Below are 22,803 nucleotides of genomic sequence, written 5' to 3'. Positions count from 1 at the left end.
ATATTAGAAAATAATTCTTCGTTTGTTTATGACTTTCATTTCAGAAGATATTTTTATTTGCTGCGATATCTTTTTCAACGATTTTTGGTGAGTCTACAATAATGTTTTCTTCATTCAGGTTTTGTGTAGTGATAATTAAATAAATATCGTCGATTGAGGTTTTATAGATTTTTTCCATTGAGGTACTATTACTAATACGTATGGAGACGACACCGCCTACATCACTTATGTTCCGCTCAACATAGGTCAAATGGCCTCACTGCACTCAGTCGCTTTAGCGCGATGGTCGCATTCATGTCTTGTTTGTTTTAAAGCAAAAAACCAAGAAACTCATCAAATATACAATCGAGTGTGTTGCGATATTGCACTAATAATTCAAGTAATGCGGCAAAGTGCAAAGAAAAAACTTGGTTCGAGCAAAATTTTTGGCGGGCGCCATTTTGCGTCATTTGTCATAGACTAACTAAAAATTTAAGAAACGGCATTGGGTATGAAAGATGTTTAGATAGTATATTAGATGAAGTAAATTTTTATAGTGGAAAATAATAATTTTACACATTTAGAAAAGATTGTACTGTGGATATTATTTGAAAAAAAGGTTAAATCATGAAAGATGAAAATAAATTACCTACGTATCTATCAATATTTTTTTTTGTTACATTGATTGGTTTTAATTGAAAAGTTTTTAATTGGTAAGTTTATTAATAATTGATTTATTAGATTAATTTTATTTTTTTTTGTTACATTGATTGTTCTTAATTGATAAGTAATAGGCAAAATATTTACAAAGTTTCGCCTCTATAGCGGTGAGTCGATGACATCGCTTAAACTATGACTCACAAGCCGCCCCGCGCCGCCGCGCTTGCAGCACTGATTTTGTTCGTGGTGTCTCCTCTATACGTAGTAATAATAGCTCAATGATTTTTGCATTTTGATTGTTCGTGATGTGTTTCTGCCACGTTTCTGTGTAAGTAGGTATGTTAAGGAGTTATATCTTATATATAAAATTCTCGTGTCACAATGTTAGTCTGCATACTCCTCCGAAACGGGTGGACCGATTCTCATGAAATTTTCTGTGCATATCGGGTAAGTCTGAGAATCGGCCAACATCTATTTTTCATATGTACCACGGGCGAAGCCGGGGCGGGCCACTAGTATAGTATAAAATTTTCTTCAAATAGTTTTAAAATCAAAATCAGTTAAACTATATTTCACATTGACGTGCTTGACCCTGAATGAAGAACAAATAGATACTTCTATTACACAATTACAATATATTACAAGCAAAATACGCATAATTGACTTGAATAGAGTTAGGAATTTACGTCAAAGGTGCCACGTTTATCTTTACCCGTTGGGTGTAAAGGGTTTTTGTGCAAAAAAAAAATGATTAAAAACTATTAGTTAAGTGTATATTAAAAACATAATATTATGTTCTTTATAAATGTCTGTTTTTTATACAAAACTAGCGACCCGCCCCGGCTTCGCACGGGTGCAATGCTGATACCACAGACTAATAATAATATACTACGTATACAACTGATACTAAATACACTACAGAAAAACTGTGAACGTTGTATATAAAAATATAGCGGCCCGCTCCGGCTTCGCACGGGTATAAAATATATTATAGCCGGGCGGCCGGCCGGTACCGCCGCAAACGCTACGTCCCGCAATTTTTAAATCTGTAATATCTTCGAAAATATTCACTTAAATCATACGGTGTAAAGGGCCATATAGATCTATATTAAATGAACAATGTATTCAAGGTATTTAATTGGTTAAGGATTAATGCTGTATTGGTTAAAATCGCATCGAAAATTAGCCATTATTTGTCGTAAAAAGTAAATGTCAAAAAAAAGTTATTGTGGGTTATCCATAAGAGATAGACATATACCATCGCGGACTTTTCTGTAGACCTTTTCAATGTGTATAATACTTAGTACATTATTTTGATAAAACTCGTAGGGTTCAGCCTGCGTTTGCAATGTAAGCGGAAAAAATGTAATTTTTTACGACATCACATTAGAAACCTCAAAAATAACAGCACTTCTCCACTATTTAATGGATGTTATTATCCATATAAACCTTCCTCTTGAATCATTCTATCTATTAAAAAAACCGCATCAAAATCCGTTGCGTAGTTTCAAAGATTTAAGCGTACAAAGGGACATAGGGACATAGGGACAGGGAAAGCGACTTTGTTTTATACTATGTAGTGATGCACAGATTATAATATACATAATAACAAACCATTAATACTTTCGAATGAAATTAAATAAAATAAAATGATCACGTTGGATGTAATGAAATAGCTACCTACATGATATGTTTTGTGTATTATTGGATAGATGAGGTTGGGTGGATTATTTAAATAATTTGGAAAATCCAAAAGTGCACGCCTCATAATTTTTTTTTAATAAATATTTATTAATTATTATTTTTGTTTATTTAATAACAATTAAACCACATCGAATCAGACCCTGAAAAATGAAAGGGTTCTATTCCTGAGCATACTCAAGCGTAAGAGAAAAAAAAAGACTCGATAAGTAAAGTATTTCGGTCGCTATCGTGTTAACAAGAAAAAGGATCCGCACATACAGACACACGGACGTCCAAGACCGAACTTTTTTAAACTGTTTTTTAACTAGTTTAAATAACAAAAATGACATCAAAAATATCATGAACGTTAAAAATAGTGTTTTTTCTTAATATGTGTGTGTATGTATTATCTTACAAGTGCAATGTATGATACATAAAGACATTTTAAGTTTGAAAAATCAGATGTTTTGCGCGAAGTGACAGTAGTACCACAGTATTACCATTATTTCCTACAGTAAGGAATCGCCTTTGATGTCGCGCGATGCCGCCGCCAGCGTAGGTAATGACGCTGCCACACGAAAATACGCTAGGGTTGCAACAAATGGGAAATAAAACAATTGTGATTATTAATATTATGATGAAATCTTTATTCATATGTACATTCAAAATAATTGCGATTATTAAATCTGATGTAATTATTTGTTCATAAATATATAATTACAGATATTGCACTGCTAAATATTATTTACGTGGACACTTTATTTTTGGATGTTCTTAATTGTATATTATAACATTTAACTAAGTAATGCATTCGCATTGGGATGTACAATCTGATTAGAAAATAATGAGGACAACATATACATAGCTTTGATTTTAATTCAACAGATACAATTAATACAATCTTTCTGAAATATTGTTTCCTTCTGGGATTTCAATGTAAATTTACATCCGTAAACCGAACAGTTTGTGCGCGCCATAATAGAATATGTAAGTACCTATGTATAATAAAATTATTACACAAAAATACGACTGCGTCATCCTTTCGCGCTAGGTAAAGCAAACTAAGCGTGTTTGCTTTACGCGGCCCGCGACGCCCGACCCCCGCCAGTTCCCCTCCGTTTCTCTGCACAAGTACATTCGTCGCACTACTGTAGGAAATAATGGTAATACTGTGGTAGTACCCACCTCAACGCTTCGCTTATGAGGCGTGCAAAACGCTTATTTTTATAATAACATACTTAATGTTTCTCTTATTCTTTGATTGGGTGTCTGAACTCTGAAAATCCATTCATTCTTAAATTATGAAACGTTGAATAATTATTCATTAGGTACCTACTGTATTTGTTACATTTATGTAATATAAATAATTAATTATTCCTGTGTATAGGTATTTACTATAATCAATTTATATAAAATGTTCTGCGAAAACTTACTGAATGCTTCTCATTATGTACTTACTACATAGTTCCAAAACTAAAAATTTCAGCATTCAAACCCATCGTCAAGTATTCTTCCTAAAATGTAAATAGATATGGTTTAATTTCATAAAACATTATTTTTGGATCATTTTTGTGTGTATATTTTCGTGTTGTACCTATTAGTGTTAACTAGTACGTAGAATAGGAAGTATTGAATAGATACATGGGTTTTATTTCACTAACAATTTTGAATTAGTACACTCTTTAAAACTACATAAAACAATTTTTATTTTTTTCATAGTTGTTGAAAATACAGCCTTGATTGATAGGACGGAAAACCATTTTGCTGGTTTTTGGAATCTAATTAAAAATGTAGACATCATTGTTGGTTTAAGCTTAGCTTAATAGCGTAAAAATGAACCCTTAATCATGTGTTAAATACCTACATGTAATAATGCTAATCGTATGCTAATGTTCTTGAATGTGGGATTGTGGAATGTGGATACATAATGACTTTTCATATTATGGCATTCTAAAACTTTAGCGCCTGTAGAAATTGATAGGCAAGTATGCGATATCGAGTTGTTAATATATTTTTATGAAAGGCGATTACGATTAAAAAAATGAAAAGCAATGTATTTTTAATTCGTCCTGAATTTAAATGAAATGTGTTATCCTTACCTGTTGTATAGGGAACGAAAATCTTTAGTGTCAATAAGACATTTTAGTAAGTACATATCGAAATTTTTACGAAAAAAAAAATTTTTTGGCTTATCTTAATATATTCCCATATCTAGTCTCGGGAGAAAAACTTATTACAAAAGCATGAATACTTCATTGTCTGTTCCTCGTCTGAATTATTTCTAGTAATTTAATGCTTACCTACTAATAGACAACTCTTGAATTTTCCAAATCAATTTTCAATTTCTCATTATTTAATGCCATGTAACAAGCATGTAACACACGAAAACAATTTTTGTACCGTTTAAAATATATTTAAAGAATAGACCATACCTACATTTTATTGAACATCTATCAAATCATACCTAGTATGTAACATAAATTATGTTACATACTAGGTATGTTACATAATGTTAATAAAACAAATTTAACAAACACCAATAACAATCAAAACCAAAGTAAATACCTAGTTATGATTATCGTAACTGTTTCTCAAATAAGTAGGTTAAACGTAAGAAAGTCACGTTTAACTTTTGAATCACATAATTGATGTCATATCAATATTTTATAATCATTAATAAGATTAATAAGATCAGTGATAAGGCTTCTTTCTCCTATATAATATTTATTTGAGGATGAATCTCAATTGATATTTTAATTCGAAATTAAACGCGAATGTAACGACTTGTGAAATGTGGAAGTGTGTAGGCTTAATGCTCTTTATAGGGCAATGGATTATAGTGAGTATACTATTTTAGTGTTCAAGTTTTTTCTTACATACCAAACTTTTTTAATGTTTTATGGGTCAACTAGTCAAACGCTGTCTATTTTAAATATAGAAAGAAAAGAATTCATCATTGTATTCCTTAAAATTACAACAATTTCATTGTACTTTTTTATATTATTTAAATAAAAATAACAACCAATAATACCTCCAATAAGATTTGTAACACTGTGGTAATTTATGTCTTATATCTTTTTTCATCAGATTGACATCGTACATAGACTATTTGAATAGATTTCTTCAAACTTATTAAAATACATTATGATAAGTTCGACTTCAAAATTACTGTAAACTCCTATCTCTACTTATAATTCCGTCATTAAGTAAATCATTACATTTTAGATTTTTGTTCTATTCTTAAAGGTAACCTCAGACCCAGTGACCAATGAAGATGAAATTTCACGATATGCCCGAAAGGCGGGTGATTGCTGCCCATGTCCAGAGTCCACGTCCACCTCACGACACAGTGACATAGAACATAGTGCTTCTGAAAATGTGAACGTCATGACCTGCCCTTGTAACTCACGTAATTCTGATTCAGACACAGCACCATCTATTTTGTCTCCAAGCACTGTCCAATCTTTTGCAAGGTAATATTTTAAAATCTGATTATATAATCTTTAGAAGCGAATGTTTCATTGAATTAAAGAAAATTATTATTGGCTTATTTTTTACCATACAGTATTATACATAATCCTTATAATGAAAATACAAAAATGAATTACTTACCTATTAATAATTTACAATGTTAATTTTACAGACAATCTGAACAAAATGGAGAATCGAAGCCAATACTAGAACCAGAAGGTGATCTTGCGCCGTCTATGTTAGAAACTGTTCGCGAAGCTACTGAAGAAGAGTGTCAAGAAGCAATATCTCGAGATGCAGGAAGAAGTGTAATACAAAGCGTTAACCACAATGCGTTGATTGACGATGTAGTTAGTCAAGAAGACGCACGCGAAAATATTGACATGGATACTGTACCGGAAGCATCTAATAATCAAGAAAGAAGATGTATTTCTCCTTCATCTGATGATTACCGATTAACCAACAGGGATTCTTTGTCTAGTGTATTAGATATGAATTATGCACCAAGTAACTTATATAATAACTTACACTTACCCGAAGAACTAACTTTTCCTGTGACTCCTGTCCAAGAGCTTTTATTTTCACCAAGTGACATTCAAAATCGTTTCTTTCCACTTAATGGATTGAATCCTTTTGCAAGAAGGGCCTGGGTGCCAGCACTTCATACAAGACCATTATTAACTGCACGAAGGCCTATAGATGTAAATAATCTTTTCAATTTAAAAGATGTAGAACTTGTTCCTCCACGAAGAGTTACAATTGCGAGAGAACCTGAAGAGCCTGAAGAAGTTGCTTATAATATTATGAACAATCGCATTTTTGAACCTGCTACGGATTCAAGCATTAATGGTGTAAACAAAACTCCAAAAATGTCAAACACTAATGATAACATCGATTGTGGACCTCGTGGAAGCGAATCTGCAATTCCAAATCATTCCGGGAACTCTCTTAGAATGACTGATCGTTCAACTGATCAAAATCGAAACACTTTCAATGTGTTAACGTCACCAAATCAGGCAAATAAGGACAAATATGTCAGTCCTGATATATCATTAATTAAGGATAACGTATTAAAAACATTGGAAGACTTCAGGCAAGCCAATACCATGATGCATGATAATTTACGATCTAGTTTGGACAATGTATTAAAACCGGAAAACCGAGAACCTCTAGTCGAAGAATCAAATTATTTTAAAATGGACCGTTCAAGTAATTCTTTTAAAACTATCGCAAGCATGGAAGACTTACAACATGAGTCGGACAAGATGCTTTTTAATAATAACGAAGTCATCAAAACAATGGCTAAATCTAATGATAACTTAAACAATATTAATATAGACCAAAAAAAGTGGGAAAATGACGAGGACTTGATTGATTTTGAAAGGGATTCATCAAATCAGGAAACATGTGTCGTAGATGATCACATAAATAAAAGTCCGCAACATTTTTATAATGAAATGAAAACAGCAGCTAGCGAACCCAACTACGCACATTTAAGAGCAAATCAATATTCACATGATATTCCAAATTTTCGGAATTCTTTCAGCAATATAAAGTCAAACGATCCTTTAGAGGATATAGATCTTGATATTTTTCAGTATCAACCTGCTTTACACGGCGTCAATGGCTTAAAAAATCTTCGGTTACCTCAACTTAATATGAAGTCTTATAAAGCGCAACTTCACGTACCAAATTCATTAAATTTAAAACCTGTTAAACTGCAAAAGACACTAAGAAGAGGTGGTGATATTTTAGGTGCTACTTTATCAATGAAACCACACGAAACAAAAAAGGCATTTGGATTACTTAACAAAAATATGAGATCATCACAAAATGAACCCAGGGCTTTCGGTATTCCAGGTATTGAAGATATTCGATCATATTTGGAAAATAATGCTCCCAATATTTTGAACTTACCTTTCATGAACCTCGGTTCCCAAGATGAATGTGGATCGGGAATGAGATTAGGTAGCGCAAATGAAAATTTGAGATCATTCGCTGAAAATGCTATAGCTAATGTTCAGGATACTTTAGATAATACGTTCAGAGAAAGTAACATTAGAGATTACCCTCTTATAGGAGATACAATTTTAAACCCTAGTGATGTTATTGAAACAATCACTGAAGCACGTGAGGACGCTAATGATAAATTACGTAATTTTCAATTAGATTTGAATGACAGACTGCAAAGAATTCATCAAAGTTTAATTAGTCAGTCAAGAATTCCATCACCATCAATCTTACAACAGCGTGAACGTACACCATATACTTCCCGCCTCGAACAAAATAAAATTAAATATAATCAAAATAAAATGTTATTAAATTCCAAAAACAATAAACATGCATCTACATTAAGATCAGCTACTACTTCAAAAAATAATCCAGCTCTTTCATATGCTCCAATTAGCCGTACATCAACTAAATCTTTATCTGCAAATAAAGGAAATAACTTTGCGCAACTTGGGCAAAAATTAGACTCAAAACGACCGTTTTCTTTACACGAAAGATTGAATTTAGCGAAAGAAAGCAAAGGTATCATTTCATTCACTACAAAGAAACCACCAATACGGGAAACGTTGCCAAAAATTAAACCTTTGGCTGCTCGGAATCCTATAACAGCACTGAGAAGAGATAACCTACAGTCTCAATCAAGAGGAGTTTCACCAGAAATGAGAGCATCACCAAGAAAACAAATAGGCAGGGAGCCAAAGACATCACCTAGTGAAGTTATATACTCGAAAATTCCTTCCACGAGTAGGATGGCACCAAAAGAATCCTTATGTGAAGAAAATGGTGAACAAAATTTAGGTGAATCAATACAAGGTAGAAGTTCAAGGCCAACTGTAGAGGCAAGACCAAGGAGTGCGGGAAAGAATTCCATCTTGCCAAATATTGCTGAAAATGCATTCTTATCTAAAGTAAAAGAAGCCGTGACGCCGAATCATTTGGGACGTGCAGTTTCAAGGAACAATAACAATGATATACCTTCCAACGATGCTATAGTTCCCTCTGCTTCAGAAATAAAAGGAAAAAGTATCGAACCATCCACAGACATATCTTTTAATTGCAAAATGGTATGTTCAAAATCTTAACTTCATGAATGGCATAAATGTTAAATTTCTATTCTGTTTAAGTTGTAAATATTATTAAGGTTATACGAATAAATAATGTGTATATCAATGTTTTGATAAGTAAAGTCATACTTGATACCGTATAAACTATAATAAGTGTTTTAATTTTTATTGTTTTGTTCACTTTCCAAACCTTCTGAGCAAATTGGCTGTTAATAGCTTACTACCACAATAATTCGATCGAATAATCGATCGTATATGACTGTTATCAGAAAAAAATTGTATGAATAATCAAAGGGGCTAGATTTTCTAACTCTTGCACTCATGCGATAGCGATTGATTAAAAGAAAATAAACCAAAATTGAAACATTAATAACGTTTAAATATATTATGTACAATTAAATTAACATAATAAATTTGGAAAATCCAAAAGTGCACGACCTATAAATATAAAACGTTGCTAATGATATCACCATTTTCAATATCAATCTCCGCATAGTAAATCTAAAGCTAATAAAAAAATAATACGTTTAAATTAAGTTTTACACCAGCTATAGTGTTTCAACTGAAAAAAAATGTTATGTCAAAAACGATTTATGTTTGCCCTCTGATTTTCGATTTTCATATATTTATGTAAAAATAATAGATATAAAATAGATATAGATAATCATAGTATGTTTTTAAATATTTAATTAATTACGCATGATTTTAAAGTATATCATTAATTATAACTGAAATTAAAACACGACGCGTGTCAATAATGAAAAAAAGTGTCGTACATCGTTTTTTAATGTATTTTCTCTTTATAAATAAACTAGCTGTGCCCCGCGGTCCTACCCGCATTGCACCGCTCTTATTGATCTTAGCGTGATGATAAATATCTTCCTCGATAAATATCTAAAACCTAAATAATTTTTCAAATCGGACCATAGTTCCTGAGATTAACCCGTTCAAACAAACAAATAAAATATTTAAACCTGCTTTTCGTAAAAGTTTAATCAATTGCTTACAGGACTTTTTGATTCCTTACTAGCTTTACGCCCGCGGCTTCGCCTGCTTGGTCAAACAATCGACCAAATCGGTCCAATAGTTGAGACGTGAAGAAGGCACAGAAGGACCGACAGACATACGTTCATATTTACAATATTAGTTAGGATAATAGACTTCCAATACTAAATTATTATGATTCATCTTATATTATTTGTTAAAAATATAAATTAATAAAGGGGGCCCCATGTTCCTTTTATACCTAGGGCCTCTATTATGTGAGCATCGACTCTGTAAACATATGCAAATCTATTTATTAAATGTTATCGTCAGAAGGTTAAATGCTTATTCTTAATGACCAATAATTGTTCAACCATGATTTATTACTCTTTATTACTATGTGAAAATCTTTGAAAACGATAAACTTATATTTTGCTTTCCCAAGACGAAAATTTAGTGACTCGATTTCCTGAAAATTCGTAAAAATAACATGGTTTAAAGAAACAGAATTATGTTAGTTACTTTTTCATACTTGAATCGGCGAACGAAGTTGGTGAATGAACTCATTTATGAATAAATAATGTTAAAACTTATGAATTCTTATTACCAAAATATGAATACGGCTAAATTAATACTGTAGGCACGAATATTGTAATAACATGTGTGCTACTTACAACCAACAAATATCTAATGCTCTTACCAGATCTTGATATATTTTTCGGATCTCTCGCACAGTATAAGCATCAAATTATTCACAGTTTTTCCAGTAGCATATAAAAAAATTTAGTACATAATATATTGATTATGTTTTTCTTTCGATTATGTTTCATTGTATGAGTGTTATTAATGTGAATGTTGTGTACACCTATAATTGATAAATACATAAGATACAATTATTTAGATAATGTCATCCTATATATAATGTAATGTGTATTTATTGTTGTGTGTTCCATAAATAAATAAAAAAAAATGTGTGCGTGTACTAGAGTACACACGTAAGAAGTGAAACTTCTTTATGTCCTTATTTTTCAAAAAATAATTTACTATATACAATATTAAAGAAATACGTTAGTCACACGCTCGTCGCTACCTACTTAAATATTTACACCGGCCGCTGCTGCAACTCGCTCGCTTCGCTCGCTCGGCTCGTGCGGTAGTTCAAAAGTTAACCTAAGATGCTCGTCGCTTCGCTCCTCGCTACCTATTTACATATTTACACCGGCTGCTGCTGCAACTCGCTCGCTTCGCTCGCTCGGCTCGTGCGGTAGTTCAAAAGTTAACCTAAGATGCTCGTCGCTTCGCTCCTCGCTACCTATTTGAATATTTACGCCGGCCACTGCCGCGACTCGCTCGCTTCGCTCGCTTGGCTCGTGCGGTAGTTCAAAAGTTAACCTAAGATGCTCGTCGCTTCGCTCCTCGCTACCTATTTAAATATTTACACCGGCCGCTGCTGCAACTCGCTCGCTTCGCTCGCTCGGCTCGTGCGGTAGTTCAAAAGTTAACCTAAGATGCTCGTCGCTTCGCTCCTCGCTACCTATTTAAATATTTACACCGGCCGCTGCTGCAACTCGCTCGCTTCGCTCGCTCGGCTCGTGCGGTAGTTCAAAAGTTAACCTAAGATGCTCGTCGCTTCGCTCCTCGCTACCTATTTGAATATTTACGCCGGCCACTGCCGTTTTCAGCTTATAAAGGATTTCGACTCAGGCGGATTTTGATTGGACAGAGAGTTTGAGGTTTATTCTTATAAATTTTGAATTCATAAAATTATAATTGAACACCTGACACCAATCAAGCAAACACGTGTTTACGTGAGTCATAGATTTATTATCGTATACTCCTAAAATGTTTTCTAAGAAACAATAGTGTACTTACATTGTCGGCACGTTCTTAAAGTCGGTAACTTATTTTTGTTCGAACAATAGAGGTAATAAATTCCTAATGATCAAGTTGTAAAGGTTGTAAAATAAAAAAAATATTCTATATTAAAACGTAAGTATGTATATATAATATGTGCGTCATTAATTTCTGACTGTTTCGAAATTTGGTGCAAAATAAAATAGTGTGTAAATAAAATTTGTAAAAAATCAATAAAATAAAACAATTGAGTAAAGATCTATAGGCATATTATGTATGTATTTATACAAGGTATGTATATTATATATTTATACAGGGAACTTCTCAACGTGTTATCTATGAAATTATACTTTTACTCAATTGTTTAATTTTATTTACACACTGTTTTATTTTGCACACTTCAAAAAGCATAAAATAAAATATTCTATATTAAAGCGTATATATAATAATATGTGCGTCATTAATTTCTGACTGTTTCGAAATTTGGTGCAAAATAAAATTTGTAAAAAATTAATAAAATAAAACAATTGAGTAAAGATCTATAGGCATATGTATGTATTTATACAAGATATGTATATATTTATACAGGGAACTTCTCAACGTGTTATCTATGAAATTATACTTTTACTCAATTGTTTAATTTTATTTAACTACACACTGTTTTATTTTGCACCAAATCTCGAAACAGTCAGAAATTAATGACGCACATAGTAACTATATATACATATTAAGACAGAGGTTAAGCTTAAATAACTTGAAAAATAAATAACATGATCACGCCCACGTGTTGGTGTTTTAAAAAATTCAATCAAAAACTGAGAATAACTTTTAATATTTTAGAAAAATAAATATGTACCACAATCAACATTCAAATGTTAGAAAAAATTTATACCATAATTCCACCCACGTGTTAGTGTATATCTATACATATATTAATAAAATTGTAAAAAATTGAAAAATACAATCAAAAAGTGAGGTTAATTTTAAATAACTTAGAAAAATAAATACCATAATAACACCTAAGTATTAGAAAAAGAGATGTAATTACTTACTTTTTTTAGAAATTCACTGGAATTAGAATTAAAATAAACACTTAGATTTTGCTGATCACTTTAATGTAATATTACCACGTCACTATAGAGCGTTGGAAATTAATACGAGTGCAATAGAAAAACGGTCAAGTAAAGTGATAGGACGTACGTTAAAACGATACGCTATCCCTACTCCGCTGGAGAAAGTATACTTCGAATCACGCGTGGTAGGGATAAGAAAAAGTTGGCGCGTAACGCAAAAATGTCACGAGTACGGCGTAACGCAAAAATGTCACGCGCGCGGCGTAACGCAAAAATGTTACACAAAATTTTTTTCCACCCCCGATAAAGAAGTTTCACTTCAATAAATAAATAAATAAACATTAGCATGGTAATATATCATCGTCTACGTTTCTGTACGTTAAATATCAAAAATTATTTTATGCTATTGCATAGCTTCTCATGTAAAAATTCCGTAACAAAAAACCCTCCCACTCCAACCGGCACAGCGATGCGATGCTATGCAATAGCTTTACCGCGGTAGTCCTCGAGTGCCACATTTTTTATTTTATTTATTTTTTGAGCTCCCGGATTCGAAATGAAAACATATTTTTATGTTGGGTATTGACTATCTATCTACTTTCCGATTATCCTTTTATCGAAGCTTATGGTCTATTTTACTAATGTCACGGTTCGGGCAATAGGAGCCGGGAAGCAATAAAAAATGTTTGAAAATTAAAAATAAAATACATTATAATATTATTCTTATACAGATAATATTGTTAAAATGATCCTAAGATAACTTCTAAAATAAATTCTCATACCCGGTCTTATTATTTTAATTTGAATGAAATAATCGCCTGCATTAAGAGAGATGTTATGGTATAAATTCATGATCAAACCGGCGGACTAGTCGCGTGGGCGTTAGTCGAACTCGTCGGATAAATAGCGAAAGTCAAACGATTTGTAACACGAAAATTTTAGAATTAACCGATAGCCCATAAAAAAGATGTAGGCGGTAGTGTCATGCCATACTTTTCCAGTGTGACTTACACCCCGCCATACCGGTGCGAATGCGTTGATTTAAAAAAAACAAATCAACCATTTGTACCAGGCTAACTTTTGCACAGGTAACCATCGTCGTGCAGCCATTTACGAAAATCGCCATGCCATACTTTTCGGACGATTCCAAATGGTCACCATACCGCCGAAAATCTGCAAATTTTTTTTTCTCGCCAAACGATTTGTACCACCCTAATTTTTTTTTTTCAACAACTCCTGAATGATTATAAATAGAATTGTGATAATGCCATACCTGTGGGAGGTGGCGAATGTGTATAAGATTTTTTTTTTTATTGTAAGATTTTATTCGTAATTTGAATGATTTGAAGTATGGCACTAATTTTTCCCTCTATTAAAAGTATGGCAAATATAATAATGGTCACGTTGCACGGTTGCATCATAATATACTTTCCAAAACTCCAAATGCCATACTGGTACAAATCGCCAATTCTTTTCATTTTTTTTACGTCTTGGCTTAAGTCTTACAATCGTCCGACCCATGTTTGCAATCTGCGATATTTTTTTCTAGGTAGAATTGTATACAAATAAACAGAATATAATGATCCCATACTGTTAAAAATTATTTTACGTATTGTACAGTCGTATTTTTGAAACGTGACGAATAAATTAATTTTTCAAGTATGGCAGCACTTTTCCCCCCTACTAGAAGTATGACAAATATAATAATGGTCACATTTTATCAAATACTCTCCAAAAATCCAAATGCAATACTGGTACAAATCGTTTGGCGAAAAAAAAAATTTTTGCAGATTTTCGGCGATATGGCGACCATTTGGAATCGTCCGAAAAGTATGGCATGGCGATTTTCGTAAATAGCTGCACGATGATGATTACCTGTGCAAAATAACGTTAGCCTGGTACAAATGGTTGAATTGTTTTTTTTAAATCAACGCATTCGCGTCGGTATGGCGGGCTTGTGGGCTATCGGTAAATTCTAAAATTTTTGTGTTACAAATCGTTTGACTTTCGCTATTTATCCGACGAGTTCGACTAACGCCCACGCGACTAGTCCGCCGGTACCAGCGTTCTGACCATCATTTTTCTTTTTGTCATTGCGTACTATGACCCCTGTAGAACCGCCATCGTGTTACAAATGACCCGAAATTTTGTGTCAGTATCTCCCGGCCTAACACGGGAACTACACTAGGTTTTGAATTCCTTACGAATGTCGAAATTTGCGAAAAAATGAAAAAAAAATTGACGGCTGTATCTTTTGATTTCGTTGGCTTATACGTTTGATTTTATCTGTCTGGAACGCGTAGAGGTATTAAGCTGAAATTTATATCGAATACTCAAGTCTACGGCCCCTAAATGCTGTGAAGAAATCAACCTTATAAGCCAACGCAATCAAAAGATACAGACGTAAATGCTGAAAATTTTCGCAAATTTCGACATTCGCAAGGGAATCAAAACCTACAGGGTGCTTACTATGAACACAGAGTCTTGAAAGGAGAATGACCACGGGTGGTATCGGTAAAATTTTAGTTGTGCCACGTATTCGTGATATTGTTAATTCCTATTTGTATTTATAATGATCATATGTATCACTATTAAGTCTTAATTATACCGAATAAACATAAATAAAAGTAAAGGTTTTTGATTTGACACGTATATCTATCTCTCTTGCAAGCGTCCTGCGTCATATGTCATAGTTTCTATTTGAAATGAACTCAGAGGAATAAACCTAAGGAAATGAATGTATTCGACGCATTGTCCGACGTTATTTATTGCACGCCTCATAAGCGAAGCGTTGAGGTGGGTACTACTGTCACTTCGCGCAAAAAATCTGATTTTTCAAACTTAAAATGTCTTTATGTATCATACATTGCACTTGTAAGATAATACATACACACACATATTAAGAAAAAACACTATTTTTAACGTTCATGATATTTTTGATGTCATTTTTGTTATTTAAACTAGTTAAAAAACAGTTTAAAAAAGTTCTGTCTTGGACGTCCGTGTGTCTGTATGTGCGGATCCTTTTTCTTGTTAACACGATAGCGACCGAAATACTTTACTAATCGAGTCTTTTTTTTTCTCTTACGCTTGAGTATGCTCAGGAATAGAACCCTTTCATTTTTCAGGGTCTGATTCGATGTGGTTTAATTGTTATTAAATAAACAAAAATAATAATGAATAAATAATTATTAAAAAAAAATTATGAGGCGTGCACTTTTGGATTTTCCAAACTATTTTGAAATAATGTTTATTACGATTTACTTTTCACATTTATCTTGTAAATTAAAATATTACCTGTGTAATAAATGTAAAACTTATCGTTTATCGTTAGTTTAAACTCGATAAAGTATTTTTTTGAAGTGTTGAAAAAAACTATTGTTTTATTTTTATTGTCGCGAACTGCGGCTTATTTACATAAAAACTTTAATCGTTTATAAAAGTACTAACATCAAGCTTTAAATTGAGCTATATTTCATCTTGACACAATAAGTTTGATTGCGATACCAAGTGCCATAGTCACTTGGGCAATCTCCTTTGGTACAAAGTAACGTCTTATAACACAGATATAGGAATAATTACGAAAAATATTATGAATTTTTAATTACATTAGTTTATATATAAAAAAAAATATTTTCAATAATTTTAAACTTAAAAAGGGGGTAGGTAGCCCTTTACTCATGAACCCTTACATGTATTAAATTAACTCAAGTCTATAATATCTATAAGCTGTAATAAAATCAAACTTCTATGTCAATACAGCCGTAAACGCTGAAAATTTTCGTAAAATATTAAAAAAAATATGTAAGAAATGTATTATAACTTGTATTGACTACGATTTTTGACGAGTATGATTTGGAGGGGGGGGGGAGGGAGTTGCTACATTTTCAGCCGCGTGACCCCCCCCAAAATGTCAGGCTAGGACCGCGCCTGTTTGGAGGGGGGGGGAGTTGCTACATTTTCAGCCGCGTGACCCCCCCCCCCCAAATGTCAGGCTAGGACCGCGCCTGACGCGCCGAGCTGTCAGCGCCGACGGTCAGCGTGAGACTAAAGCCATAAAGATATAAATCAAATAACTTGGTTTGCCTAACGTTTATGTTAAAACAATTCGTTTGATGGATTAAAATTCACAGATATAATATGCGACCATGTAAAAAGTTGTAGACTTTTTCAAAATAACCTGAAATTTTAAGGAAATGTGGGTATTACGAGCGAGTGAATTCACTGAAGTGAACCAAATAAAGCCTCTAGTGGAATGCTAATAAAATTTAACTATACATAATGATACATAATTATTTTTATATAATAAATATATTTTCTGACGAGATTGCTTTTCTCTGAGATTCACCGTCATTTTTCAGTTAGTATGCACCTCGCACACGCTAAATGCGACCCTTTGATAAAAAATATTATAAATATTCATTCCGTTTTATTAACATAAATAATTGCGTCAGGGAATTAATTATTTATACATGTTGGTAATTTAAATTTAAAAAATAAGTAATGGTCAGGTCTTCACGAATACATTTATAAACAATAGTAAAACACTGAATTTGAATTATAAAAATGCATTTGTTTACTTTGTAAGTTTACGTAATGTGACCATCCGTCTACATTTGGACGAGAATATTGTTTCTATAACAAATTAACTATAATAATTATATACATAGATATAGATAATTATTATCTATCCCTTTGACACTATAAGAAAAAAAACGTTCCGCAAATAAAAAGCAACCAATAAATTTTTTATGGTAAACTAATAATTTTCCTAGCTTTTGTTCTATTTTTCACGATTATGTGATCGTGTAGTATGAATTATAATTTTTCGTTGTTATAATCCAAATTTATTCATCGCGTCCCACTTGGAAACAAAAAAATGGTCACTTCAGCCACGTAGAAACATTGCAAGTCATTGATAACATATTTTAAGGTGATAAACGTTATGTACAAAACATTGTCTTCTGACAATCATACGACAATAAAAAATCATTAAGTACTACTCCACCAAATCAATTAGGCGCATGACAGGAATGCGGTTTCGGCGCCCGCACCTCATCTCATCTCCCCGCGCTCGCCCTAGTTACTTTCGAGACTCGAATAGTCCCCTACCTAGCTCCAGTGACGCCATGTTTGCCATGTGCCTAATTGTTTTGGGGGAGTCAAGGGGGAGCAGTACATACAAAACTTGAATCGAACTTTGATCGAGACTGCAAAAAAAGACGGGTTGTACTCCGGGAGTGCCGGCAGAAGTGAAAACATGATTATTAACGTTCAGCATGTTTGATATTTTGGAATGGTATCCGTCTTACGCATGGAATATAAAAGCAAAAAAAAAAGTCCGTCTTACGCTTTTTCCATCAGGCCACGTGTCCTGGCCCGAGTTTAAGATTTTATACCCGCTAAAGAAGTTTTCACTTCAAAAACAATGTTTAGTTTGATTCGGACAGTTGAGTAGAGAGTGAGTTCTTTAGATCTCCTGTGGAAAAGATCACGGTATTCCTCGCACGCTTGCTATTCAAAATCCACTCCCATGTGGTCACCTAACGTAACGACAAATCGTAGACCTCTTGACAAGTCAAACATGCCAAGAACTACACAAACGATAATCTTATATATAAAATTCTCGTGTCACAATGTTAGTCTGCATACTCCTCCGAAACGGGTGGACCGATTCTCATGAAATTTTCTGTGCATATCGGGTAAGTCTGAGAATCGGCCAACATCTATTTTTCATATGTACCACGGGCGAAGCCGGGGCGGACCGCTAGTATAATCTAAAGAACAAAGAAAGAAGAATTTATTTTGCCAAATGCCAAAAACGTGAATACACACAATAACAATGTTTCTCAACAAGGTGAAACTTCACTATCAATGATGACATAATCAATAATGATAAATTAATGTAAATGCTGACAACACTGATTGTTAATAATTAAATTAAAAAAAAATACCGAGTTTAGTCAAAAATATAGTTTTCTAACCAAACCATGAAGATCCTTAGCATTCAAGTTTCACCTTGGTGAGAAAAAATAATATTTTTAATGAAAATAAAAAAAAATCATGAATTGTTTTTATTTTTTACTAGAGGTCCGCCCCAGCTTCGCCCGTGGTACATACTTCGCAATAAAAGGTAGCCAAGGGTATCAAAATATCTACATACCAAATTTCATGCAAATTGGTTCAGTAGTTTAGGTGTGATTGAGTAACAGACAGACAGACAGAGTTACTTTCGCATTTATAATATTAGTATGGATTAAATAACTTAAAATGAGAAATAATTCTTCCATTTACAATATCACAAAATTCTTCATAGATTTTAAGTTTTTGATGCTATACCAAATATCAACAAAATCTAGATTTTGTTGTTATTTGGATTTGTAGGCTTTTCAAACATTTCTACGACGGATCAATAATTCCTACTTCAGTATATACATGCTAATTAGGCCTTCCTGATTGCTAGGCGTCATACATTTATTAAAAAGTACCTATCGGCTCTTGTATATAAAATGAACTAATTTTAATAAATAGTTCACAGTCGCGTCTGTGGTTTTGTTGAAAATAGTTTCATTTGTTAACGGTACATCGTTGTTAGCAGGTAATTAAGAAATATATTATTATATGTAAAGGTATTGTTACTGAAATGTCCTATTCTGAAATAGCCTGAAAGAAATCTTAAAGTCCTCTTTGCCCCTAATTTTGCTTTATTGACTTTCTACGATAAGTAAAGCAAAGCCTTGCAACAAGAATAGCAAAAATAATTGAATTTAAATTTCGCTTGCCGCTTTTTAGGTTATCTCGGTAGTTTTTTACAATTTTTACCCTTTACTTTCAATCAAAAGAAATATAGTTTAGAACTAAAAACACGCTTCAATCCCATTTAATTATTTTACTAACACCCATCCATGGTGAGTGTACAAATTTTGAATTAAATCTGTCCGTTAGTGGGTCAAAATCAAGTCTAGCTCTTGGTACTGATTTACGTACCAGTGTCGCAATAAACACTTGATATTTTTTTTATAAATAAGGGCTAAGTTTTAATTAAATCTCAGTGTAAATATCTCTACAGACAATAAGTGCCTGTAAGTAATTTCTACATTTAGATAATATACTAGCTTTCCGCCCGTGGCTTCGCTCGCGTAGTTATGGGAAAACCCCGTTCCCTTAGGATTTCCACGATAAACTTATCCTGTGTCCTTTCTCATGTTTTTAATTATATTTGTACAAAATTTCAATAATATCGGTTCAGTGGGTTAGGCGTAAAGTAGAGACAGACATACAGATATGTCGACGAACTATTGATTCTTCGATATGTCGGTTTCCTCACGATGGATGTTTTCATTCAACGTTAAGAGCAGTGGTGATATTAAGGGGAGGCTCCCTAAATTTTATGTGAATTTGCATTAATATTCTGAAACAGTCACACATACAATCAAAATGGAACTTTAGTATATGATTTATTGGGTCTTTTTCTTTCCATGTACAAGACAGTTACGTAATTGTAACATTTTCGCTCGATTCATTTTTTATTCAAAAATTATGCCTTTTTTAAGGATTATTCCATTTTTTTAAAGATTTACTTGGACTTTATGTCTAAAATAAATGTTAACAGTAAGAAAATATAGTTTACTATCCAATCTCAAGATATTTTTTGTCTAGATCAATTAATACTTTAGTTATAAACGAAATAAGAAAACTGAGACTTACGAGATTTAGTTTCGAGCTCGAACGAGATCAATAGTAGGGGAGGCCAAGAGGGGGATTTTGGGATTTACTCGAGCGCGTCAGATTACTATAAGGGACGGTACCTTAGCTATTCATTAGTACCTCTAGTCAATATGAGCAGTTATGGTTGGTGGGTGCGCTCAGGGGCCCCGCTGGAAAATTTGAATAATCCATAATTCTCTAAGGTTGAGCTCGAATCGTCAGATTAGCGAAATGGGGACTTCTTATATTGTAATTAACCCCCCCATATATTAATCTGACGCGCTCGAATAATATTACTTTAATTTTTTACCCTTTCTTCATAGCGATTAAATCGCCACTTAAATCGTCAGATTAACGTATACTTTTTTTCAGTGACGTCCTGGAGCATGCAAAATATCAATATCTAACGCGCTTGAGTATTTCCAAGCCAATTTTTTTCTTTTTTAAATTAAAAAAAATCAAAAAACCCTTCCCCACCGCTAAAAGTGAAAACATCATAGGACCTTTTTTTCTCGCTATGGTCTAATCTACCAATTCTAATAGGTTCCCGTGACGCTCGAGTAAATCCACATTTAGCATCCTGGGCTCCCCTACTACAAAGAGCGCACGCGATATTCAACTTTATTACGGCTATGTTAGCGTCTAGCACCGCGTAGCGGTCTAACCGGTCTCTCAGTGCCAGAAATTATGTTAGGGAGCCTCCCCTTAAATAGATATATAGAAAAATCTATTTATTTCCTACACGCTCGCCTGGATTCGAACCCCCGTCTGCACCACCACTACACAATAACAGACAAAAGTTACTTTCGCATTTGCATACATTCGCATACATTTTAGGATTGTGTTATTTGGATTTTATTTTCTTTCTTGTAAAGTAGACATTTTTTTATCTAACCTTATTTTTAAATATCAGATGTGGTATTAGACATTTAGTCCATTTGGGGTTGCATTTTTTAGAGGACGCAATTTTATTTTTTTGATGTGTTGGCGGCCGTGGGACAAGGGTGGCGACCCCACAAACTTGGTTTTAGCTTCACATTGACCCCCTCTACACATCAAAAAAATAAAATTGCGTCCTCTAAAAAACGCAAGGTTAGGCCTAAAAAATGTAACATTTCAATGGACTAATTTTGTTATTTACTAACTGAACCGCTAACCTTTGTTCTGTCATTTCACCTTAATTCATAAAAAGATCGTTTCCGATGAAAAAATCATAAAATCGAAATCAAAGCAAAGAGAATTAAAAATAACGAGAATTTAAAATTATATTACATAAAATAATAGGTATATTTTTAGATAGTAATTACAAAAAGAGAAGAAGTCACGTGCAGAAAGCTAGTAAAATACCTAGTAACAAATAAGAGTCAAATAACCACGAAGGTCGTTTGAGGGAACAGCTAGTCATACATAAATTATATAAAATTAGTTTTCCATACATTATTATAATTTACGAAAACAAAATTCAAATGAGACAGGGCAAAAATCGTCATGAATTATTATATTTCCAATATTAGCATTAGGATTATTCAATATTCATATTTACAGAAAAGTGTTGAAATATTCTGAAAAATATGTACATAGTTACATATTTTTACATAATATAAATGAACTTTTAGCTCATTAATATTTCAGGTGACATGGCGCCAAAACCGCAAGAAGTGTCGGGTGAGGGAACAAAATGCCCCGACAAATCTGGAGACAGGGTCGTCATCTCGGGAATGGCAGGCCTTTACCCTGACTCGCATAATGTCAAGGAGTATCGGGATATTCTTTATAACAAGGTTTGTCAATTTCTATGTTCCTTATCATCACTATCACTACATTATACTTATTATACTAAATCTTATCACGACTTTGTTTTATACTATGTATAGTATAAAACAAAGTCGCTTTCTCTGTCCCTATGTCCCTATGTCCCTTTGTACACTTAAATCTTTGAAACTACGCAACGGATTTTGATGCGGTTTTTTTTAATAGATTGTGTTTCGTTACCGTGTAATTGATCGTGGTGTCTATTATCGATGTTTGGCACAGAGTATGCAAACAAAGGTTGTCAAATTATTTTGCAACTGTCATGCACCACGACAGTCGAGACCTTAATCTGTGGTCGACACTTGTACTTCCGCATTCGATCGAGCCGCTCCTCTGCAGTGTGCGCGCGCGGCGGCCATTGAAACACGTGTATCGCATCGGATAATTGGGCGCAAATTCATCGAGTGCTGCAGCATCTCCAAGGTACGTGGTGCATTGTTTTTGCTGCTCACTATTTCCGAACATCGATTTTGTGTTAACGTAATTTTCCCTAATGTAGTAGAAGC

General features: G+C 33.3%; 1 protein-coding gene across 1 annotated transcript; it reads left to right on the top strand.

Moving 5' to 3' along the window:
* The first annotated feature begins 5,113 nt into the window (after positions 1–5,113).
* Positions 5,114–8,885, top strand: LOC149899247 (uncharacterized). Its single transcript, XM_090114627.1, has 3 exons — positions 5,114–5,161; positions 5,569–5,795; positions 5,966–8,885. Exons 1-3 carry the CDS (start codon positions 5,114–5,116, stop codon positions 8,883–8,885), a joined length of 3,195 nt encoding a protein of 1,064 aa, XP_089970753.1.
* Positions 8,886–22,803: the final 13,918 nt, after the last annotated feature.

Source organism: Colias eurytheme, chromosome 21 (genome assembly GCF_061535395.1).
Source record: "Colias eurytheme isolate Ceu_HAF_F1 chromosome 21, ilColEury1 Martin Lab GWU primary, whole genome shotgun sequence".
Lineage (NCBI taxonomy): Eukaryota > Metazoa > Arthropoda > Insecta > Lepidoptera > Pieridae > Colias > Colias eurytheme.
This window is presented reverse-complemented; position numbering and strand designations above follow the sequence as displayed.